Below are 19,044 nucleotides of genomic sequence, written 5' to 3'. Positions count from 1 at the left end.
TCACTAGTCATATTCAATTAGATACACGAAATTAATGATGTTAACTAATACAGCCAACATATTGTCGCAGTACTTTATTTCAGGAAGCTCCGGATTCTTGAAGGACGATCAACTTGTCAACTCGGCGATAATATACACGAGTTTAGAATTAGGGCTGCCTCTTTCCTGCCACGACGAAGACGGAGAGATGAGTTGTGTATGGACACTTAAGTAAAATATACACCTACCGAAAATTATAATTGAATACGTAATCATATTGAACTCTTGTGGTATAGACGGAACAATCTGGGGGCACGGTAGTGCCCCCGTCAAGTCGAGCGCGAAGTAAATACCGTGCCGCACCATCCTCTACAAGAACCATTTCGACGTATTTTCGTACCCATTGAATTAGAACATTGAAATTATCGTCTTAGCAAGGTAGAAGCATACGCCAGAACCTCAAAATTTTCAGCAAAGAACTTCAGCAGCAGACTCACTCATTGATCATCAATATAGAACTGGTACTTCCCATAGACCTATCAAATCTGGTCTGTTGGAATCTGGTAATGTTGATGTGAAACCGAAAGAGCCCAGCCAAGCTGCCGCGAATGCACGAATTTCCGAGACATCACTCATCCAGCGGAGCATTGTCACGTCCGTGACTCGCGACGCCCTTTTGTGCCGCTCGAGCATCGGCCACGCTTCACTGGCATATAAACGCACAGGTCTTATGACGGATTTATAGTCCGCCCTTATAGCCTGACCGGCAATCAGAGGTCGCAAATAGCACCAGTTAGCTCCCGCCACTTTGCCAACGGAGCTGCTATGCGAGACTTGATGTCGCTATCGATGTCCCCAGTTTAATACGAAATTATGCTTAAATAATGTTCAACGGTCGGGCACACAAAATCAACTATATTAATTAATAAATATGTAGTAAGGAACTTTAGACTTGACTTAGTTTTACCTAGAGATTTGATTACTTATTATAGAAAAGAGCTTCATCGAGACTTGGCTAGTTTTTACTGTGTGTTTTAGTAGTTAATTTATTATGTGAAACATGACTAACTACTGCCAGTCATTTGATTTTGACGCGTGCGTTTTTGGAGATTGGGAATGCATCCCTTTGTCCTGATGACTTCAGATCAGCATAGAGGGATGTACCCCAATGATGCGACCCTGGCAAGGAGCGGCTGCCGGAATTTCAATATTTTCGTAACTTGTCGGCGCTGTCTCGCGGCGGAATGTGCCACTTATTTACTGCCGCGTCTATTTGTGTTGCCAGTACTCGCCACTCATCATCACATACCCACACATTTTACTAACTATATCAACCAAAAAATGTTTGTGTTCGTCTTCATCACCGCGTAAATTCATAAATTCATAACTAGATCCGAACGGCTATAACTTCCGAGATCTGCGAGCTCTGTCAAAACACGTTGTAATTCGCAAAGCCGTCTTTACAACAAGTTGTCCCATATTTTTAATGATACTGGATAAAATCATATTAGTGAATCTTTAACGTTTGAGGAATTATACATAATTTTGCAGTTGAATTTAATTTAAAATACTTCTCATGATTTATGACTTTTCCTGATACCGGGTTTGCTAAATTAATTTTATCGAGTTCAAGCCGCGCTGGGAGCTGCCAGGAACTAAAAATAGATTATGACTAAATTCTAGTTTTCACAAATATACCTATTGATTTCATATTTATTACATTTTAAGGTGCAGATAATTTTATTTCCATTAATATACGTTTTCGTGTTCAGACGACCGTGGTCAAACTGCGTCAATTATCGCAAGTTTGTCAACGCGTGGAAAGTAAAACGCAGGACGGTCACAGTTCAGCAGACAAGTGTGTAAATAGGACATGTGAACACGACACAGGTGTCCAAAACAGACGGTCACGGTTCCTGAGTAGCGCTGCAGGACTATTCCATACTTTTATAATCGATAAAGTATTATATAACGAAACTAAATAACTTTTATAACGAAAATAAATAACAGTTTATTTATTAACCACAAAATGTTCTCAAAATTCTAGATTCCTACAACTATTATTAGATATCTTCGAAAGCAGACTTAAGTATCATAAATAATATAAAGATCCCTGACTGTTAACCGATAGCTCTATCGATTTTATTAATGACTTATTGACGAGTTTTTGGGAAGAATATATTTAGTAATTATCGTAATATTTCAAATCCCCAGAAAATCTACGATCTTCGATCAACTTTGATTTCTCGATAATATTTAAATGATAAACTCCATCTACCTCTTTATTCCAGCGAGTGCGCAGTTGAAATAAATCCCGCCCACTGGCGCCTTGACATTACTATACTCCACAGCTATACTCCGATAACTTTCATTCCTTACAATTCTCAGCCACGCGTCGTCGGTCTAGTCTCCACGACACTCGAGGCCCGGTTCTATTGGCATTTCCTGCAGCAGTTCTCTGCACAAAGAGGTTTGAAGAATTCAATTACTGCATAATACTGCTCTAGAATAGAGCGACATGGATCATTGTAAGAATTGATACGCTTCGGAATAATATCAAATAATATCATTAAGTTACACAAAATGGGTCAATTTGAAAACTATACCATTAAATACACACGCGACATAAATGGAGAATTTTTACTTGATAGTTTGAGCGCGGTACAGTATATATTACATGTTTATATTCGAAGAAAATTACTCATGACGGTTTTGAACACGAATATAAATTACGTTTTTTAATCTGCAGCCATCCATTTAAATGAAACGCTGTTGACTAAAAAATGAGTGGCCCATATAGCGTTGGCTGAACCCGTCAGAATTCGCGAGGCTCCCGTTGCGTCAGCGCAGTGAGCGATGCGGGTCATCTTCACTGCCAGCTTGATGTACTGTCACAGAATATCCTTTGGTACAGAAAGTGCTCGTTCGGAATATTCATTATTCGAATGGCGCCGCATCGAAATAATAATAATCGAAATTAGCCGATCTAATGGAATACATGTACGCTCATCGTTTATGTAGCGTGTCGGAATACGCGACATTAACGATGAACCTATTTTGCCACTGTCAAATACACCTCGAAGGGCGCTCTGCCGGCGATCATGCCTAAACACCGAAGTCCTCCCCTTCTGTCCAAGTCATCTTGACTGCCAGATCTGTTTCGATGTATGACCGCATCGCGGGCATAAAAAGTCATCGATACATTGAGACATGGATGATAAGGTTGTGAAATGTGCCAGATGGCCCGGGCGCTGCAGTTTCTCGGGAGAGCTCGTAAATTATGATTATATCAGTGGATCAATACACGAGGAAAACTTGTTTGAAGGTAGGATTTAACGTGTGATTTGTTTACAAATATAGACAAAGTGAATACAAACTTTGCTTGACTTAGTGCCTATATAAAAATACGAGTGAATAAATATTTAACAATGTAAGTATGGCAAAACAATTTTAGAATTTTAAGAAAAATATATTTATACTGGCACAGTAAAGCTGAACAAATCACCAGAAGCTCTTGAAGACGCCAAGCTGAAGGAATAGTATTCCAGTTACACACATAGGTACGTCAGTCGGACGTAACTCCAGCGGAATAACACTGGATGTTGTAAATTTACGATATCGTTCGGTCAGAGAAAGCAATCGTTTGCGTCACCGGCAAATTGATGCCAGTGGATATTATGAGTACTGAGCATCGAGTGTGGCGGTTTATATCGATTGCTAAGAGCAAAGTAGGGAAGTAAGTTCAGAGGGGTTAGTGTGGGTTTTTACTTCAATTCTCTCCATCGAATCAATTCGAAGTGAGACGCTGCGAACTGATCACATTTGCGCCATTGTGACGCAACGACAACCACACTGCAATGTGATTGGTTCGCTGCGTCTCACTTAGAATCCATTCGATGGTGAGAAGTGAAGTGTCAACCCGCACTTCGCCCACAGTAGTTATTATTATTACACGTAAAAATGTAAAGTTTCTGTGTAGTGATAATTGGTAACAATAGTTAAGTAAGTATTGATATGTAGTAATCTACGCAACTAGCCACCGAATATGATAATAACTATGCATGCCAAATTTATAATATTTAGTTTTTGCAAGCAATTGCTAGCTTACAATTAAGTTATAAATACGGTTTCGTTCGCGGAAAAAACTTATTAAAATTGTTTCAGAGCCAATAAAATCGAAGCTATTCCCAGAGCTGGCGATTTGCATGATAATGAAGCGGCGTTTCACAGGGAGCTGTCCTCGGACCGGTGGAGTTACGCTTGCATGTGCGTAGAGACATGTATCAATGCAGTTTTACTACTCTAATATCAACTCGTAATAAGTCTATCTTGAATAGAAAACATGTAAAAAGATCGTAAATGTTACTTGCTCCATGCCTTTCGAATTTATCTTGGAATTTGGACTGCCGCGACGAACCACTTCAAACTCAGATAGTGTCGTATCAATTACTTCATACAAGTCATCCGAGACGCTTCCATACTTGACAACGGCTATAAACGACAGTATCGCTCCAGCGCAGTCCATCGCCGGCTCTGGCTGCTAGGATTGCAGTCAATGCATTTTATCGAGCGCTCGATATCCCTCGTAAACGTGAACACGTTTTAAATTTATTGCCAGTTTTATGGCAATCCAGGAACTCTGGTGCCGCAGTAAAGTGAGCGGAGATGACAGCTGAATGCGAACGGTTGACATCGCACAGATAAATAGTTTTACTTGGAAATTCTGTAGGAAATGAATAGTTATAAATGTGAAAGTGAATATTATTATAGATTAAGAATATTATTAAAATATTTGAGTTCATAGCGTTGAAGCTATGTATTAATTTACACTTTTTTCCCCAACAGTGTGACATGTACTTGAAAATATCTCCGTCATCAATATCTCCAAGTCTGGGCCAAGTCCCCAAGCTTGTGATTTATTCGAATAAAAAATAAGTCTAATCAGCAAAATTATACGCGGAATCAAACTAGACGAGCAATAAATCCAAATTATACGCTACACTTCGTTTATTTCTATATGAACGACATGTGATAATTACACAGTATTAGCATTCTTGGAAGTGAGAATGAACACGTTTCCACGAAATGTTTAGTGATCGATATCTAATTCCTCACAGATATATACATGGCATTTGTTATTGAAATATTTTTATTCCAGCAATATATTGTAGGTACGTGCCGAATAAACTGAAATGATTGATCGTTTTGGAGAGGTTTATTTGTGTAATATCAACCAGTGATATATCTTCGGAGGAATTTTTAAAAATAAATTGCGTTTTATTTCGAGCGCAGCGACCGTCAATGGCGAGTGACAGCAGTATTTGTAGATTGAGAATGACGGGGCTTCCTTTAGGAGTTCATGCGTGATACACAAATAAACAAATAAACACCGCCACTGTTAGGTACGTCATCAATCAATCAACTATTTTTAAATAATGTTGAAAACGTTTTATATCATATGACCAAATAAACACTAATACGATTTAAAATTCATGTATAACATTTTCAAATATTTTAACTTTATAATTAAAGTATATTATAATGAAATATTTTATATGTTTATATCATCATACAGTTTTTGACGTTTTTGACGAAAAGTTATATTACCAAATTTCTAAGTTGAAATTAGACGACACACAATCTTTCTCTCTTACGTTTGGATTAATGAATTATTTTATTTGTTTAATCTTAATAGGGATTTCTAAATTAATATCATTTCTCTGAATATTAAAATTTGTCACAAAAAGTTATATTTAAAAAAGTTATAGTTAGAGTACTAGTGAATCAATTATAGCTTGTTTACTACGCGACATTGAGCGCACGTCGTTTACATAACGTCACCTTGTAGTAATTCGGTCTCCGGCGTCTGGAACCGCACGAAAACATTGCGCCCTTTACGTGCGGAGAGAAAGCGCCGCCGGCAGCGCGCGATCTATTCACCGTAGCTTAGGCAGCTTACTAAATGAACCCGTGTAATGTCAATAGTAACATAGATTATATAATCCTCCTAGTAGTTGTACAGTTAATGCTAATACCGAATGAACTTTAGAAAGTAGTAAAGTAAAAAAAAATATATAAGTATTTATTATTCTTATGGCAAGAAATGTTTATCGTAATAATCATTTAACAACTGCTCTACAACTTTTACAACTTTTCAGTTCACACCTCCAGGGAATTATTTATCTTTACACTATCTTAATAAAAAGATATTTCTAGATCTCACTGACGCGGAACATGTACTTGCTGCGTACAACACACAATACAACATGGCTACCAATTGATAATTAAATGAGGATGGAGAATAATCGTTCAGTTCAAATTAAGTTACAGTTTTGGCGTCTAATGATTAATAGTTGTTTTTAGAATAACAAACACGTGGAAAAAATGCTCAAATTTTTCAGGTACATCAATAAAACACGTCTGACAACTGTCGTCTCTATGTTATTAAAGTGCAAATAATGCAGTAACGTGTGGCAGCCCTAGGCAATGTGCATAAATTGCAACATGCCTCGCGGTTGTGTAGTATCAGGGCTTTATCTGAGGTGAAAGCTCGACTTCTCGAGCCTCTCGAAGCTGTAGAAAGCGCCCGGTAATTCAGTTAGGCTTCACTTTGTGTCTGTGATAGCAAACAAAGTAATGAAAATGTAGAGATAAAGCGCGTTGCTGTAAATGCTGTAGATACATTTATTTTTGTTGTTACAATGCGTATACCGTGAATCAGGACTTGGTAATTAGTGTTTGAAAGAGTTATAATACTAGTAAGTTTATTACTTTGTTATCATTTAGATATATTCATGTTAAAAACAATGATCCTTGACTATAATGAAATATTCAAAATGACAATAATGCTTATTGTAGTTAAGTAAAAGTTAATAAAATATCGGCATTACAGCTAAAGTTTTTGTATGTATGTGTATATAACAATACGAACACATCTATCAATGAAAGTTGGCAGGCTTAAACTAACCGGGATAACACTTTTAAAATTACTCTTCACCTTCATTAATTAATAAAAAATAAGTTTGGAGTTCTATATGCTCAGTGTTTTGTTACCGCAGCGCAAACTGGCTAATAGACTGTTCGCTGCCCGTTATGTACCTACTTTATTGCAGTTCTGGAAAGCGCTTGTACCTATTGTATGTAATGTAGCAGCGAACGGCTTTCACTCGAATCTATAACTTACATACACTGTATATTATGTTTATTGTCAACATGTTCATAGATTTAGAGCCCAATTCAGTATAGTTCCACATTTAGATAAATATTTTTTATTAGAAATAGATAGGGAATCTAAAGATCAGATTAGAAAACTTTTTTAGAGTCAATTCAATAAAAAATCATCTTAGATATTTATATAATTTTCATGGAATTAGTGGATACTTTGTACAACGCACTTATTAAAGCCGTGATAATTTTTTAATAATATGAAAGTGGTTTTCAAATATTTTTTCTTTTGTTTCGAACAATCAGTATACATATTTATTTTTTCCCAATGATACCAAGATTTTTTCTGCTGATCGATTTTTGATGAGTCATAAACAATGCTGCCATAGTTAATTCCTTGTTTTATTAAAATGTAAATGAGTAATCCGTCCCCGTGTGTCCTGCCGACGCAGCTACCCTCACCCTCCAAATCCAACCCTCTTGAATGCAAAGCTATTGTGTGAAAATAATAAATTGTTAATCCTAGACGAGCCGAATCGCGGGATACTTTATAAATACCCCACAGTATCACACAGGTACAGAGTAGCTATGCTTGGAGACAAATTGCAATTCTTCTACTTTTGTATAGCTACAATCTGGAGGAAAACTTTACGTGCATCGAACTATTGTACAAATGCGAGATGGTTCTTTTTTAGACATGAACAATAATAAATGTTATAAGAGCTAGTATGTCAGAAATAACACAAGTTCAGTGTCATACACAAAACTTACTCTGGACTTAATTAAATCATTGTGAATTGTCCCACTCCCTGTTCACGTTCTTTGTGGTGATAAATGTATTTCTTTTAAATAGTTATCGATTCGAGATGATGATGATGATTAATGAACTGAAAATTAAAACAATAGTTACTACTTTTGTTACTCCCTTCCATACTTTATTCATGTTTGTCTTGCTTTGTCTCTACAATCTCGTGCTCTGTGGCCCGACCTGGTGAGGGTCGCGGCGCATCTTAACTCATTTGCGCCACTTTATATGCAGATGTCGGTGGCAACGACCGGGACTGACAGACAGAATCGCATCGCTCATTATTATTAGCGATCATTTCAGAAGTACGCCGGATGAAACAAAGCAATAGAATACATAACAATGGAGTTTCGACATTATCGTTGTATTGAGTCTTTCTCATGTGTCCGGAGTAAATCGCCAGAAGTATGCCTTGTTCTTGTTTGCGTAAAAAAATTACAATACACTACTTAGACATAGGGTCAAAGTTGAGGTTAAATATATACCTATTTTTGTAATTGGCTAAATGTCGCACACTTTATAGACTAGAAATTAATGGACTTGCGATCGAGAATAATCTACAACATTAAAAAAATAATGTAGAATCAAAATCTATCACCAGCTAGCTGTAAGAGCTTCGTTTGCCGAAAAATAAAAGAATAAACTGCGCTAGAGTGAGCAAGGCACAAAACGCAGGGCCGCCCGACGCGGCCGTGCCGTCGACGGAGAATCGAGACGGCGGCGCCTGAGATTAGTCCAATCTTCCTGCGACACGCGCGCCGGTGACGGGCAATGTGCTTGCAAAAAACGGTATGACGAGCTCCAGTTATTGATAAAGGTAACATGCTGTAAATTAAAAAGGTACATAGTAATATCGGTATAATAAAAAAAAAGACAGACTGAAAGGGAGATAAAAAAATATTTATTGCAGGCATTCTTAAATTACATGAGTTTATAAAAGGACGAACGTTTTAAACCGTGAAAATGTTCATCCGTTGTGTCCTACACATTTCAATGTAAACGCAATTTTACTAAATGTTGTCGCCACTTCCGCTCAAATTGTAAAACGTCACCCTTCCGCTCCTGCGAGGCAAAACGTCTGCTACACTTCACTTCATCATCGACTACCAGAGAGTAAAAACGTGTTCTTTTTATATCCCTTAATTTTGTGGATTGAAATAATTTAGTGTTCAGATTTTTGTAATTAAAAATTTAGATTTGATTTTCATATTAAATAAACCTGTTTCTAAAAACTACCTTTCTTTGCAAAAACTTAGAATTATCACATGTGGTTAGTTAACGAGTTAATTATGAGTTGTTCCAGTATTTTAAATAATTATCTAATAGAATTAACTGCAGTAATTGTTCACCAATATGATTTTTAATAGTTTAATTAAAGTTGTGTTAATATATTCTTGTGTTTATTATACATATTTGCGTATTATTGTAATCTATGTAATGATTTCCTTGTTTTGCCAGTAACTTATACGATATTTAACGTTTTAGCTTACCAGTAGCTCGTCAAGTTGAAATGACGCACTACACTCACTACTGTAAATACTAGTGGTTCGTGGGTCGCGTGGGTTCTGATTGTAGTATAGGCCACAAACCCCAGCATCTTGCACATGGTACTATCCCTAATGAGAGATGTGTTCCAGATATCTGTTACTGTCAAACTGATAATTACGGCTTTATTAACCCGTCGGGCAGGACTTCCTGTGAGTTAAGCCGCGGCGCGCAGGCAGGCGCACGCGCACGCGCACGTCATTTGCGCTCCGACACGTGGCAGTCGCCCCCACCCACTATTGCACAGTTCTCACATCGATATGATGAATAAAATGTAATCCATACTCATTTCATCAAAATCATATTAGGGGCTCTACCGTGGGATCGACCCGTGCAAGGGTGAAATTTAAATATATTTTCAGTGTATGCATCCCGTAAAACGGGCGAGATTATTTACATTTATTCAATACAATTTTCATTTTAGGGCGTTCAATCTGAGCCAAATACATATACGTATGTATATGTAATACATCGTCGTATGTTAACTGAAGTTTATCTGCTAACGCCTGAGCTACAAGAACTTGAATCATCCAAGGGGCCAAGAGTTTTATGCCAGTGCCAGCCAACCTAAATTAAATATTTATTTATCAGTCCAATAATTAACAGCTATGGGAAGCGTCACCAGCGGTATTAATATTACATGTAGTAGAATTTGCCGAGGTGGTCAAGGACTGGATTACTAATTAACATGACCAACCGTTACTTAACACCCATTTATTAAAGTAATTGAACAAAGAAGACATTTATTCCGAGATATTCTTGACGCCGTAGAGACATAGACTTAGAAATACACATATCATAATGAATATTTGTTGTTATTCTTCTTAGGTTCTTCTAGTCGTGTCGAGATTGTTATTATATTCGACCAGCATATGGCTACACTTAAGGTCAACAATATCAACAACATATTGTTGCCTCGATTAGGTCCTCCATACTGGAGGAGGTAGGACAGTTGGGGCATGTTAACAGGAAAACCATAGCCGTGGATGGCGCCGCAGTTGTGGTTGGAGAAGCCCCAATGGCTCGGTTTATGTGGCATATACACCAGCCTGGAGTCTGCAGTTTTTCCAGTCTGCCTATATTCTAGACTTCCAGGCAGCCCAGTGGAGGCCGCAACCCGATGGAAGTTTCTTGCCAGGTGGTGTATCGGGGTGAGAAGACCTAAGCATTATATTATAAAGACCATCAGATTTGCTCGCTCTAAGCACGGGGTCGTCGTGAAAGTAATTTTTGAAATTACAACTGATCGAGGTTTCATCTCGAGTAAACGTAGGTGTAATATGCGTTTATAAAGTTCTCGTACTGTTTTGTCAAAATAAAATTACATTGGTTGACTTTAGCTGCGGTGACCTATACGAGTATGCTATCGTTGCAGTTTACAATATAAAAACGTTAAAGTGTATATGATCTTTATGTGATCTCCTAAAAAAAATGTTGGAGCATCTCGCGAATTGAAATTATTAGTTGCTCAAAACTGCAATTTCGAGAAAGAAATAGCTGAATACCTCGCTAATAATGGAACAACATGTCATCTAGGCAACACCATTTAAATAAAAGTAGATCGACTAAAAAAAATAAAAGTCATGTCTCTCCCACTTCGAACTCTTGCTGTCATTTAACCAATCCAATGTTATAATTACCGTACATAACAAGCTACAAATTGGCACCTTTAACGAGCGACAAATTGACACCTGTGCTGCAGTGCCCGACTCTTGGCTCCGGCCCGGCCACCATCCGCAGTACCCTTCGTTCCGTCCTGCACAATGATCGTCGCCAGCATTAGAACCAGTTTCTCCCGCGTGAAGCATCAGCTCTCGAATAATTCCTGCGAGACGCTTTTTTGGCTTGTTAATTTTATGGCTAAGTTTGGAGGCTATTCGTTTTTTCAAAAGAAAATTGGTGGTTTGTTTTCATTAAGCATCTAAACGCCAAATTAAATCAAGATTAGTACGGAAGTTTTATTACATGCTAATGCGTGCTAGACCACTCAATTCGACTATAATTCACTCAGTGTTTCAACAACATTGACTGAGTTTGTAGACTAATTTAGATTTATGTTGATTTATGGTTTTTCTTTCACTTTCTTAAAAAGTCATTAAAGTAATGTGTTAGCAACAACTCACTTGATCAGAAGACTATCGTTTTCGTTATTAATGTATTTGTATGGCAGACTTAATTGATACAAGAGCTGTCATTAATTAGAATTCATGCACAAGTAACGACAATACAGACTCCTTCGGAAATGTTAAATAGCAGTATATTTATAAGCAATTAAGTTAGACGCTTTATTAAATGTATATAATCTGCCCTTGGTAAGTTTGTATTGGAAAAATCTCAGGGGGTTTGGCGTCGTGATTAGCATTCTATTTGTGTTTATTTCTTTTTTCATGAGATTCACAAACTCTTAGTCCGGGAGGGGTCCCTATTCGAACGAACATAACTCTGGAATAACTTTTATTAAACATAGATCTCACTTTCGCACCGTCGCCAGTTACGTCTATCCCTCTTCTATTACCAAGTTTATTGTAGATATTGTTGATACTGTTGTTTGAAGAAAATCTAAAGATATCTAAGAACAAAAGATGAAATTAACAATTTCGGAGTCCCTGCTGGTGTGTGAATCTAGTGTCTAGTATCATTTGAGACTATCGTTTGCTATAGTTTGTTCTCGTTTTATAAATTCCAGCGCCATTTTGGTTGCTGCACCTCGGCCTCACTTTCCATACATACACCATCGGGACCTTCATGTACAACAAGTTTTACGCGAAGGATGTTGTGGACTACGTTAACAGCTTCCTCAACATTTCAGTCTTGCTCCTCATCAGCAATGCTGGCTGCTGGACCTTGTTCAAAAGGTTACCTACATTTTTTTCACAATTCTGTATATTGAACACTTTGATTTTTGTTTGTTTTATACATAAATATGTTAAACTGACACATTTTGATACAATTTCTTTAAGTACCTATAGAATTTTATGGAATTGATATTTGCAATGATTCTTAGGTCCAGCTTTCAGGAAGCGCTAAGTATGGTGAAGAAGAACGACGACCTGGTGAAGGAGTCGGAGAGGTTCTCCTCGGAGCACGCGAGCCGGCTGCGGTTCATCAAGATGCTGGTGCTGGCCAATTTCGGCTTCCACTTCGTCAACGACGTGTTGATCTTCTCCACCGCTAGGATTATCGACGTCAATGACATCATAGTGTCTGCTTGTGCGGGTGAGGGTCGGGATGAGATAATGATTAAATGCACCTGTGAATTACTCGAGTTATCCTGAATTACGAATAATAAGTATGGATTGATCTGTAGGGATGTTAGTAAATTAGATCAGCAATAATTCAGCAATAATAGAAGAGCAAAATGGCATTCCCTAAAAATGTAGGGAGTGTCATTTAAACCCTCATAATATAGGTATTTATTTGATTGCTTAATTTGTATTGTTACTTAAATGGAAATTCTTAGAGTAAACCAAACTCAGACTTACACTGAGAATCGTACTTCTGATAATTATTTAATTTCAGGATTGAATCCACTATCGGGGACTCTGAACATGGCGGTGTGCAAAGCTGCACTAACATTGCAAGAATTCACGGCCATTATCGTGGTCGGGACGTACGACGCTGCTCTCATATTCCTCGTCACCCACACCACCGCCATGTGTGACATTCTTCGACTAGATATCGCCAGCATCAGAGAAATTTCTGCCGAATCAAGTCACTATAGAGACGAAGTGATATCGAATCGACTCAAAAATAGTATTTATCGTCATTCAAAAATTCTGCAGACAGTGAAAAAGCTACAACATATATATGAAATTTTCATTGGCGTCGACTTTTCAAATTATGCCATGTCTCTCTTGGTATTTTTCGTATTACCACTAGATATTTGTTTAAAATTTGGTCCCCTTGTTTCTCACAATCTTCTTGTGTTCTTTCTGTATTGCTTGTTAGGACAACGACTCACAACAGCTGCGGAGAGGATAGAAATAGCGATCTATGACTGCGGCTGGGAGAACTTCACAAAAAAAGATCGCATAACGGTGTTATTCATGCTGAAGCAGTCGCAAAAGCCTGTCGTACTGTTTGCAGCTAAAGTTGTACCTATCTGTATATATACATTCGCATATGCAATGCAGACGATCTACAAATTTGTCACCGTATTTAAAGTCTAGTCTGTCAGGAATTAGTAAATTTTAATGCAGTGAGTATATTACGATAAATAAATATATATGTTCTTATTTCAAATATGTCATATAGATAAGTTTATCGCACCACCTTGCTATCTATGTTTCGTCCAATTGTTGGTAGAGAACGTCATATACCATTCAATCCGCCATATATACTTTTTTGTATTGTGTGCAATAAAGTTTTAATTAAATATTTTATGACATAGGTTTGCAGAACTGGCCGAATGGATAAAGTTCAGATCTATGTCAGCTACTTATTCGAAATAAATGCAGAACTTTATTTTGTCTTTTCGTGTGCCTTCATGAGTTTTTCGTGTGTACCATGTAGAAATGTGTTGAATGAAAACTATTTTTATCCAACCCAATTTTATTGAAGTTTTTTTTTATACTAGATGGGAATGTCAAGATTGAGTGGTAAAAATATACACATCGGCAGTGACATTGCGTGAAAGGTCACTCAATGTAAAATTAAACCATCGAAGGTTGCGTGTAAACTGTAACGCGACACAAGCCCCGAGCACAGAATCCTAACTCTGAAACTACTGTCCTTTAGCTTCATGCAAGTAACGTTATGACAAATTGAACCTAATTTATTTTGTTTTCGAGTCCATTATTGACTTTGTAATTTACTTATATTAAACAAACAACTATGCAACCAGTGCGCCAGACAATACAATATCCAATATCCTATAGAGGAAGTGAAACTTAGACCAGATTATAGTTTACAAAAATGACGAACAAATTTCACATAGGTAACCTAAAACAGAACGTCCTGAGAACGAGAAGAGCCGACCGCAAGTAATAGGAGTATTTTGTAGTCGTATGTAACATAAATAAAAACCTAGTAAATAAAATAATAGCACTTCATCCATACACAATACCGGATAGTTCAATGAGGTGGAACGTAATTTCTGTGCCTACCTACGTCTCCATCCAGAGGTCGCATTACGGCCGACACCGGAGCCCCATTAGGCCAGCACTCCATCACGGTTGTTTTGGCGCAGTTTACGGTACGTGACACGATTTCTCATCAACTCGATTAATAAGGATTGGCCGATTACGAAATCGGATACACTTTGTTATGGATCTAAACAATAATACTCAAGATATTGCGTCAATAACCTTCGATATGAAAATTCATGGAGGAGCAAAATATTAGTAAACCTATTTATAAACTTTCCATTAACCAATAAATTGTCTGGATATATATATATGTTTGTGAGTTTATATATTTGAGGCGGGTAATCTTCGAAAGTACAGAACCTATTTCAAAAATTATTTCACCATTAGAAAAGTACATTATCCAAGATTGGCTGATTATTATATAAAACGCAAATGTAACTACGACTGGTCTATCAACGCGCAGCCTAAATTACTGGACCTTGAAATTTGGCATGCAGATAGCTACTATTAAGTACGTACTCCAAGGGGGTGTAATGGGGGCTGTAAGTTTGTATAAAACCTCGTAATTTTTGAAGTGAGATGAAATTTTAAATAATAATCATTAATTGGATTTTGGATTTGGACGATATTCCATACAGACTTGCAATTCCTATAGGGTTTACTCTATAGGGGTTGCAAGTCTGTATGGAATATCGTCATTTTTCAAGAGAGATACGTGAAATTTTAGTTAACAATGGTGGCTATTAATCGAATTTTTAAACGAGGACGTTCTGGTTTAGGTGTTTTTATTTATTTCATATAATAATTATAAGTACAATTATAATTGTATCCAAGAATTGAAATTAGAGTTTCAATTATTTAGCTTTACGACCGACCGGGGCGTCGACTGCGTTATCATCTGTAGTTATCAGTAATCTGGTGTTTGATTGCGACCCTCGACTCTCGTGGGGACCCGCGGTCTGGGACCACTGGCCTGGGCTCCACCCTGCGGTCCTTATTCATAGTCTCAGAGCGGGCGCAGCTGATATCAGTAAGACTGTTAATTTTAACATTAATATTCCGCATATATATAACTTAATTGACGTTAGACCATAGGCATAGGCCCTCTTGGGTCTGTTTATATATGCAACAATTTGAACGAAATTAAGGCTCCTTAGACTTGGCTATCAAAATTCAGATTTACATAACAGATTTATTCCTATGGCTTATGTCGTTAGAATGGTTACCATGTGTTCAGTTCTTAATTGCACCGTCAAATTTGCCGTTGATTTTAACGCGTGCCGATGACGTTTAGACAAAATGGCGTACTTTGCGTTTTTCTGCGCAGGTTAAAGTTAAAATTGACTGCGCAACCCACCCTAAATCATATCAAAATCAAAATCAAATCATTTATTCAGAAATTAGGCCTTCACAGGCACTTTTTCACGTCATAATCTAAATTAAATGATGTTTATCAAAGCTACAAACTATTAGCATTTCGGAACGACCACTGCTGAGAAGAAATGCCGAAAGAAACTCATTCAAACAGTGTTGGTCCCTATTAAGCCAGAAGGGCTTACCATTTTTTAAATATAAATTTATGTATAATTTTTTATCAGTAATATAACATGTAAGTACATAATAAAGTACATGGTCAAAAGGTATACTGAAACATATTATGATTGTGATCAAGTGCTGATGAAAGGAAAATATATATACTTATATATATATGTATAATTAACCAAACAAAAAAAAAAACTTTTAATAAAAGATCGAGCTGACCAGTTCCCCCGGCAGCACCCGTTCACGAGTTGACGCGTGAGTCAGCCATCGCGAAGCTCAACCACAATAGAGGGAACCTCCCGACCCGATCCACGACGCCGCTACCGGTTTGACCATTTGAATGTGCATGACATACTCGATCTCCATAATCTAACATAATAGATACCTATGTTACTTTCAGACACTTGAAGATCACAAATCACGTATATGTTTTACAAGTAAATGTCAAAATATATGTAATAAACATGTCAAGAAAATATATAAATAATAATAAAAAAAAAAATTAAAATCAAGTGTGAGAGGTGGAAGTTTTAGGAAGGGTCCAAGGTTTTTTATCATTTTTTATCATATATCTATCTGATAAGTTTTTCGATGAATGTTTTGCACAGTTTACGTAAACACACAAATCAACAAGCGGTGTAAGGAAATCTGAAACAAGTACGTCTGGTTCGTGTCTGTCTGTCTATAGCCAGACATCGACAAGTGAGGCTGATGACTTGATGATGGCGGAACTGAGAATTGATTGATTTGATTGATTTGATTCACACCCTAAGTTAGGATCCATTTTATAAAAAAAAACTAGTTATAAAATAAAATAAGAACGTACTATTTAGTTAAGGGTCTTTAGGAAGATGTTATGTTTTCACGTAGACATATGAAAATAGATTACTTTTTACCAAAGAAGATTGTGATAGAATAGTAACTTATTTATCGATAAATCAATATACCAGTTAAAAATGAGAAATGTATGTAGCGACGGTTTAACTAGCGAAGCGGTTCAACAATCAGTGTTTTGTATTTATAAAATTAGAAGGAGTTGAATGCAATGGGTCAATCAGACATGATGTCAATGTTTGCATTCAAATGCATAATAGACAATAGCCGTATGTTGATGTAAGGTTCACGCAAGAAACCATTGCATTTGCGTATTAAATCAATCAATAACTTAATACAAAAGTAGGTGAATATATAATTTATGGCTGAAATAATGGCAACATTAGCGCTGGCATAGCGGCAATTCATAGCCAAATCATTTCCTGTAGATGATTACAGCCATGTGTGCGGAGCATAGCAGATAGCGCCGGTAGCACTTCAAATGTATTAAAATGTTTACAGCCTGACTAACCGACTATGAACTAGGGCCGGGGTTTGGTAGTAGAGGAAAAATATGGAATAAAATCATGAAAAAGTATGACAAAGTAAATTTCAAATAATCATGTTATCTGTGTGTACCTTGATTTGACTAGACCTACAGTAGCAATGTCTTCAAGCTATGACTTACGAGTGTTATTGCGTTCTAGGAGTTGAACGTTCATGTAATGGATTCTGGAATAAGGTCACGTTTAGTATTAAATTCGAACGATCGCACACAAAGGGCAGTTACTGATCTGGAGATGGGCAGCACACGGACCAAAAGTTACCTCTTCTGGTTTTAGCCCAGTGTATATGATACAATATCACATCACTATCCCCTTCGGGAAATATATAGTCGAGAGACTGCCATGAAGGCCATGACTAGCTGGATAGTGTGTACATCGATGGATTGGAGATTGTGCACAATCTCCAATCCATCGATGTACATGGTGGTAAAATATGATAGGTATTAAAGGGAGCTAAAACTGGGAATTTTGAATAAGACCAGGTATTGGCCCATCTGTATTGGCCACGTAATGGCCAGTGTCGGCGGTAAAAGCAAACAATGGAGCTATTCTGTGGAGGAACGCAAACATGAGGAGTGCGCACTCGACTGGCGGTTGTATGGTCGTAATGGCGAAGGGTGTACCAGCGCAGGTAATTCACCTGGTACCATAGGAAAGTTCCATCATAAGTTGGTCAGCCTGATTTGCATTTTCTGTAGACATAAAAATCGAGGATATGGAACACCTGATGATGAACTCCAACAGACCAACTACACTATACAGATATGACAAAAGCGCCTTAACAAAAGTTGATCAGCCTAATGAGCATTTTTAACATAGGTATTTATAAAAATACTCATTTGGTCCACGTTTCAACCAGAACATCTTGACACTCTCAAAAATCTATTTTATTCTCCATGTCTTCTTTGCCGCGAACAACGCCTCTTCTATAATAGATATATAATATAATATAAAAAAATCTATAATATAAAAGCTAACCAATCTGATGCTTACCAGATTGGTTGGCGTATTAAAATAGAAGATTTTAAACATTTCTGAAACGAAAGTTATGTAATAAAGTTAATTTTATATTTACCCTATACTACTATAACATAAGCTGGGAGTCCCTCCACGTGGTGAAGGCGGAAACAGTTTGGGCTAAGTTTCGATGACGACGGAAGGTATTCGTTGAAAACTTGCCTGAACTGGCTAAAACTCCCATTTATGTATAGAATATGCCTACGGGCTTATGTTATTTTCTCTCTAATAATTTTGATTCCTTACCAAAAATGGTTCAGCTACGCGAACGAAGTCGCGGGCATCAACTAGTCTAAAATAAATGTGTGTACAAAATTTCAGCTCTATCAGTAGAAGATAACTGCTACAAAAACAGGGACATACATACTTTTACATTGCAAGTTAAATAAAAGCTTGTAAAAATATATATATACTAGGTACAGGGACTTAACACTGGCATTCTCTGCAGTCAAGCATAAGACCAGAGTCTTTCTGGTCTGGTCATTTCTATCCAATTATCAAATACTCAGCAGTTGAGGAGTAGGCA

General features: G+C 37.2%; 1 protein-coding gene across 5 annotated transcripts; it reads left to right on the top strand.

Annotated features, from left to right (window-relative positions):
- Nucleotides 1-3,210: 3,210 nt before the first annotated feature.
- On the top strand, nt 3,211-14,032 carry LOC128683451 (odorant receptor 10a-like). Of its 5 annotated transcripts, XM_053769121.1 has the most exons (5): nt 3,220-3,304; nt 4,144-4,245; nt 12,180-12,348; nt 12,498-12,709; nt 13,013-14,032. In XM_053769121.1, exons 2-5 carry the CDS (start codon nt 4,185-4,187, stop codon nt 13,660-13,662), a joined length of 1,092 nt encoding a protein of 363 aa, XP_053625096.1. In that variant the 5' UTR covers nt 3,220-3,304; nt 4,144-4,184; the 3' UTR covers nt 13,663-14,032. The 5 variants fall into 5 exon arrangements, with proteins under 5 accessions (XP_053625097.1, XP_053625096.1, XP_053625098.1 ...); XM_053769122.1 differs by lacking the exon at nt 4,144-4,245 and having other exon boundaries at nt 3,211-3,304; XM_053769123.1 differs by lacking the exons at nt 3,220-3,304; nt 4,144-4,245 and adding an exon at nt 3,310-3,409.
- The last annotated feature ends 5,012 nt before the right edge of the window (nt 14,033-19,044 follow it).

Source organism: Plodia interpunctella, chromosome 3, assembly GCF_027563975.2.
Source record: "Plodia interpunctella isolate USDA-ARS_2022_Savannah chromosome 3, ilPloInte3.2, whole genome shotgun sequence".
Taxonomy (NCBI): domain Eukaryota; kingdom Metazoa; phylum Arthropoda; class Insecta; order Lepidoptera; family Pyralidae; genus Plodia; species Plodia interpunctella.
The sequence above is the reverse complement of the archived record's forward strand: the minus strand, read 5'-3'. Positions and strand labels throughout refer to the sequence as shown.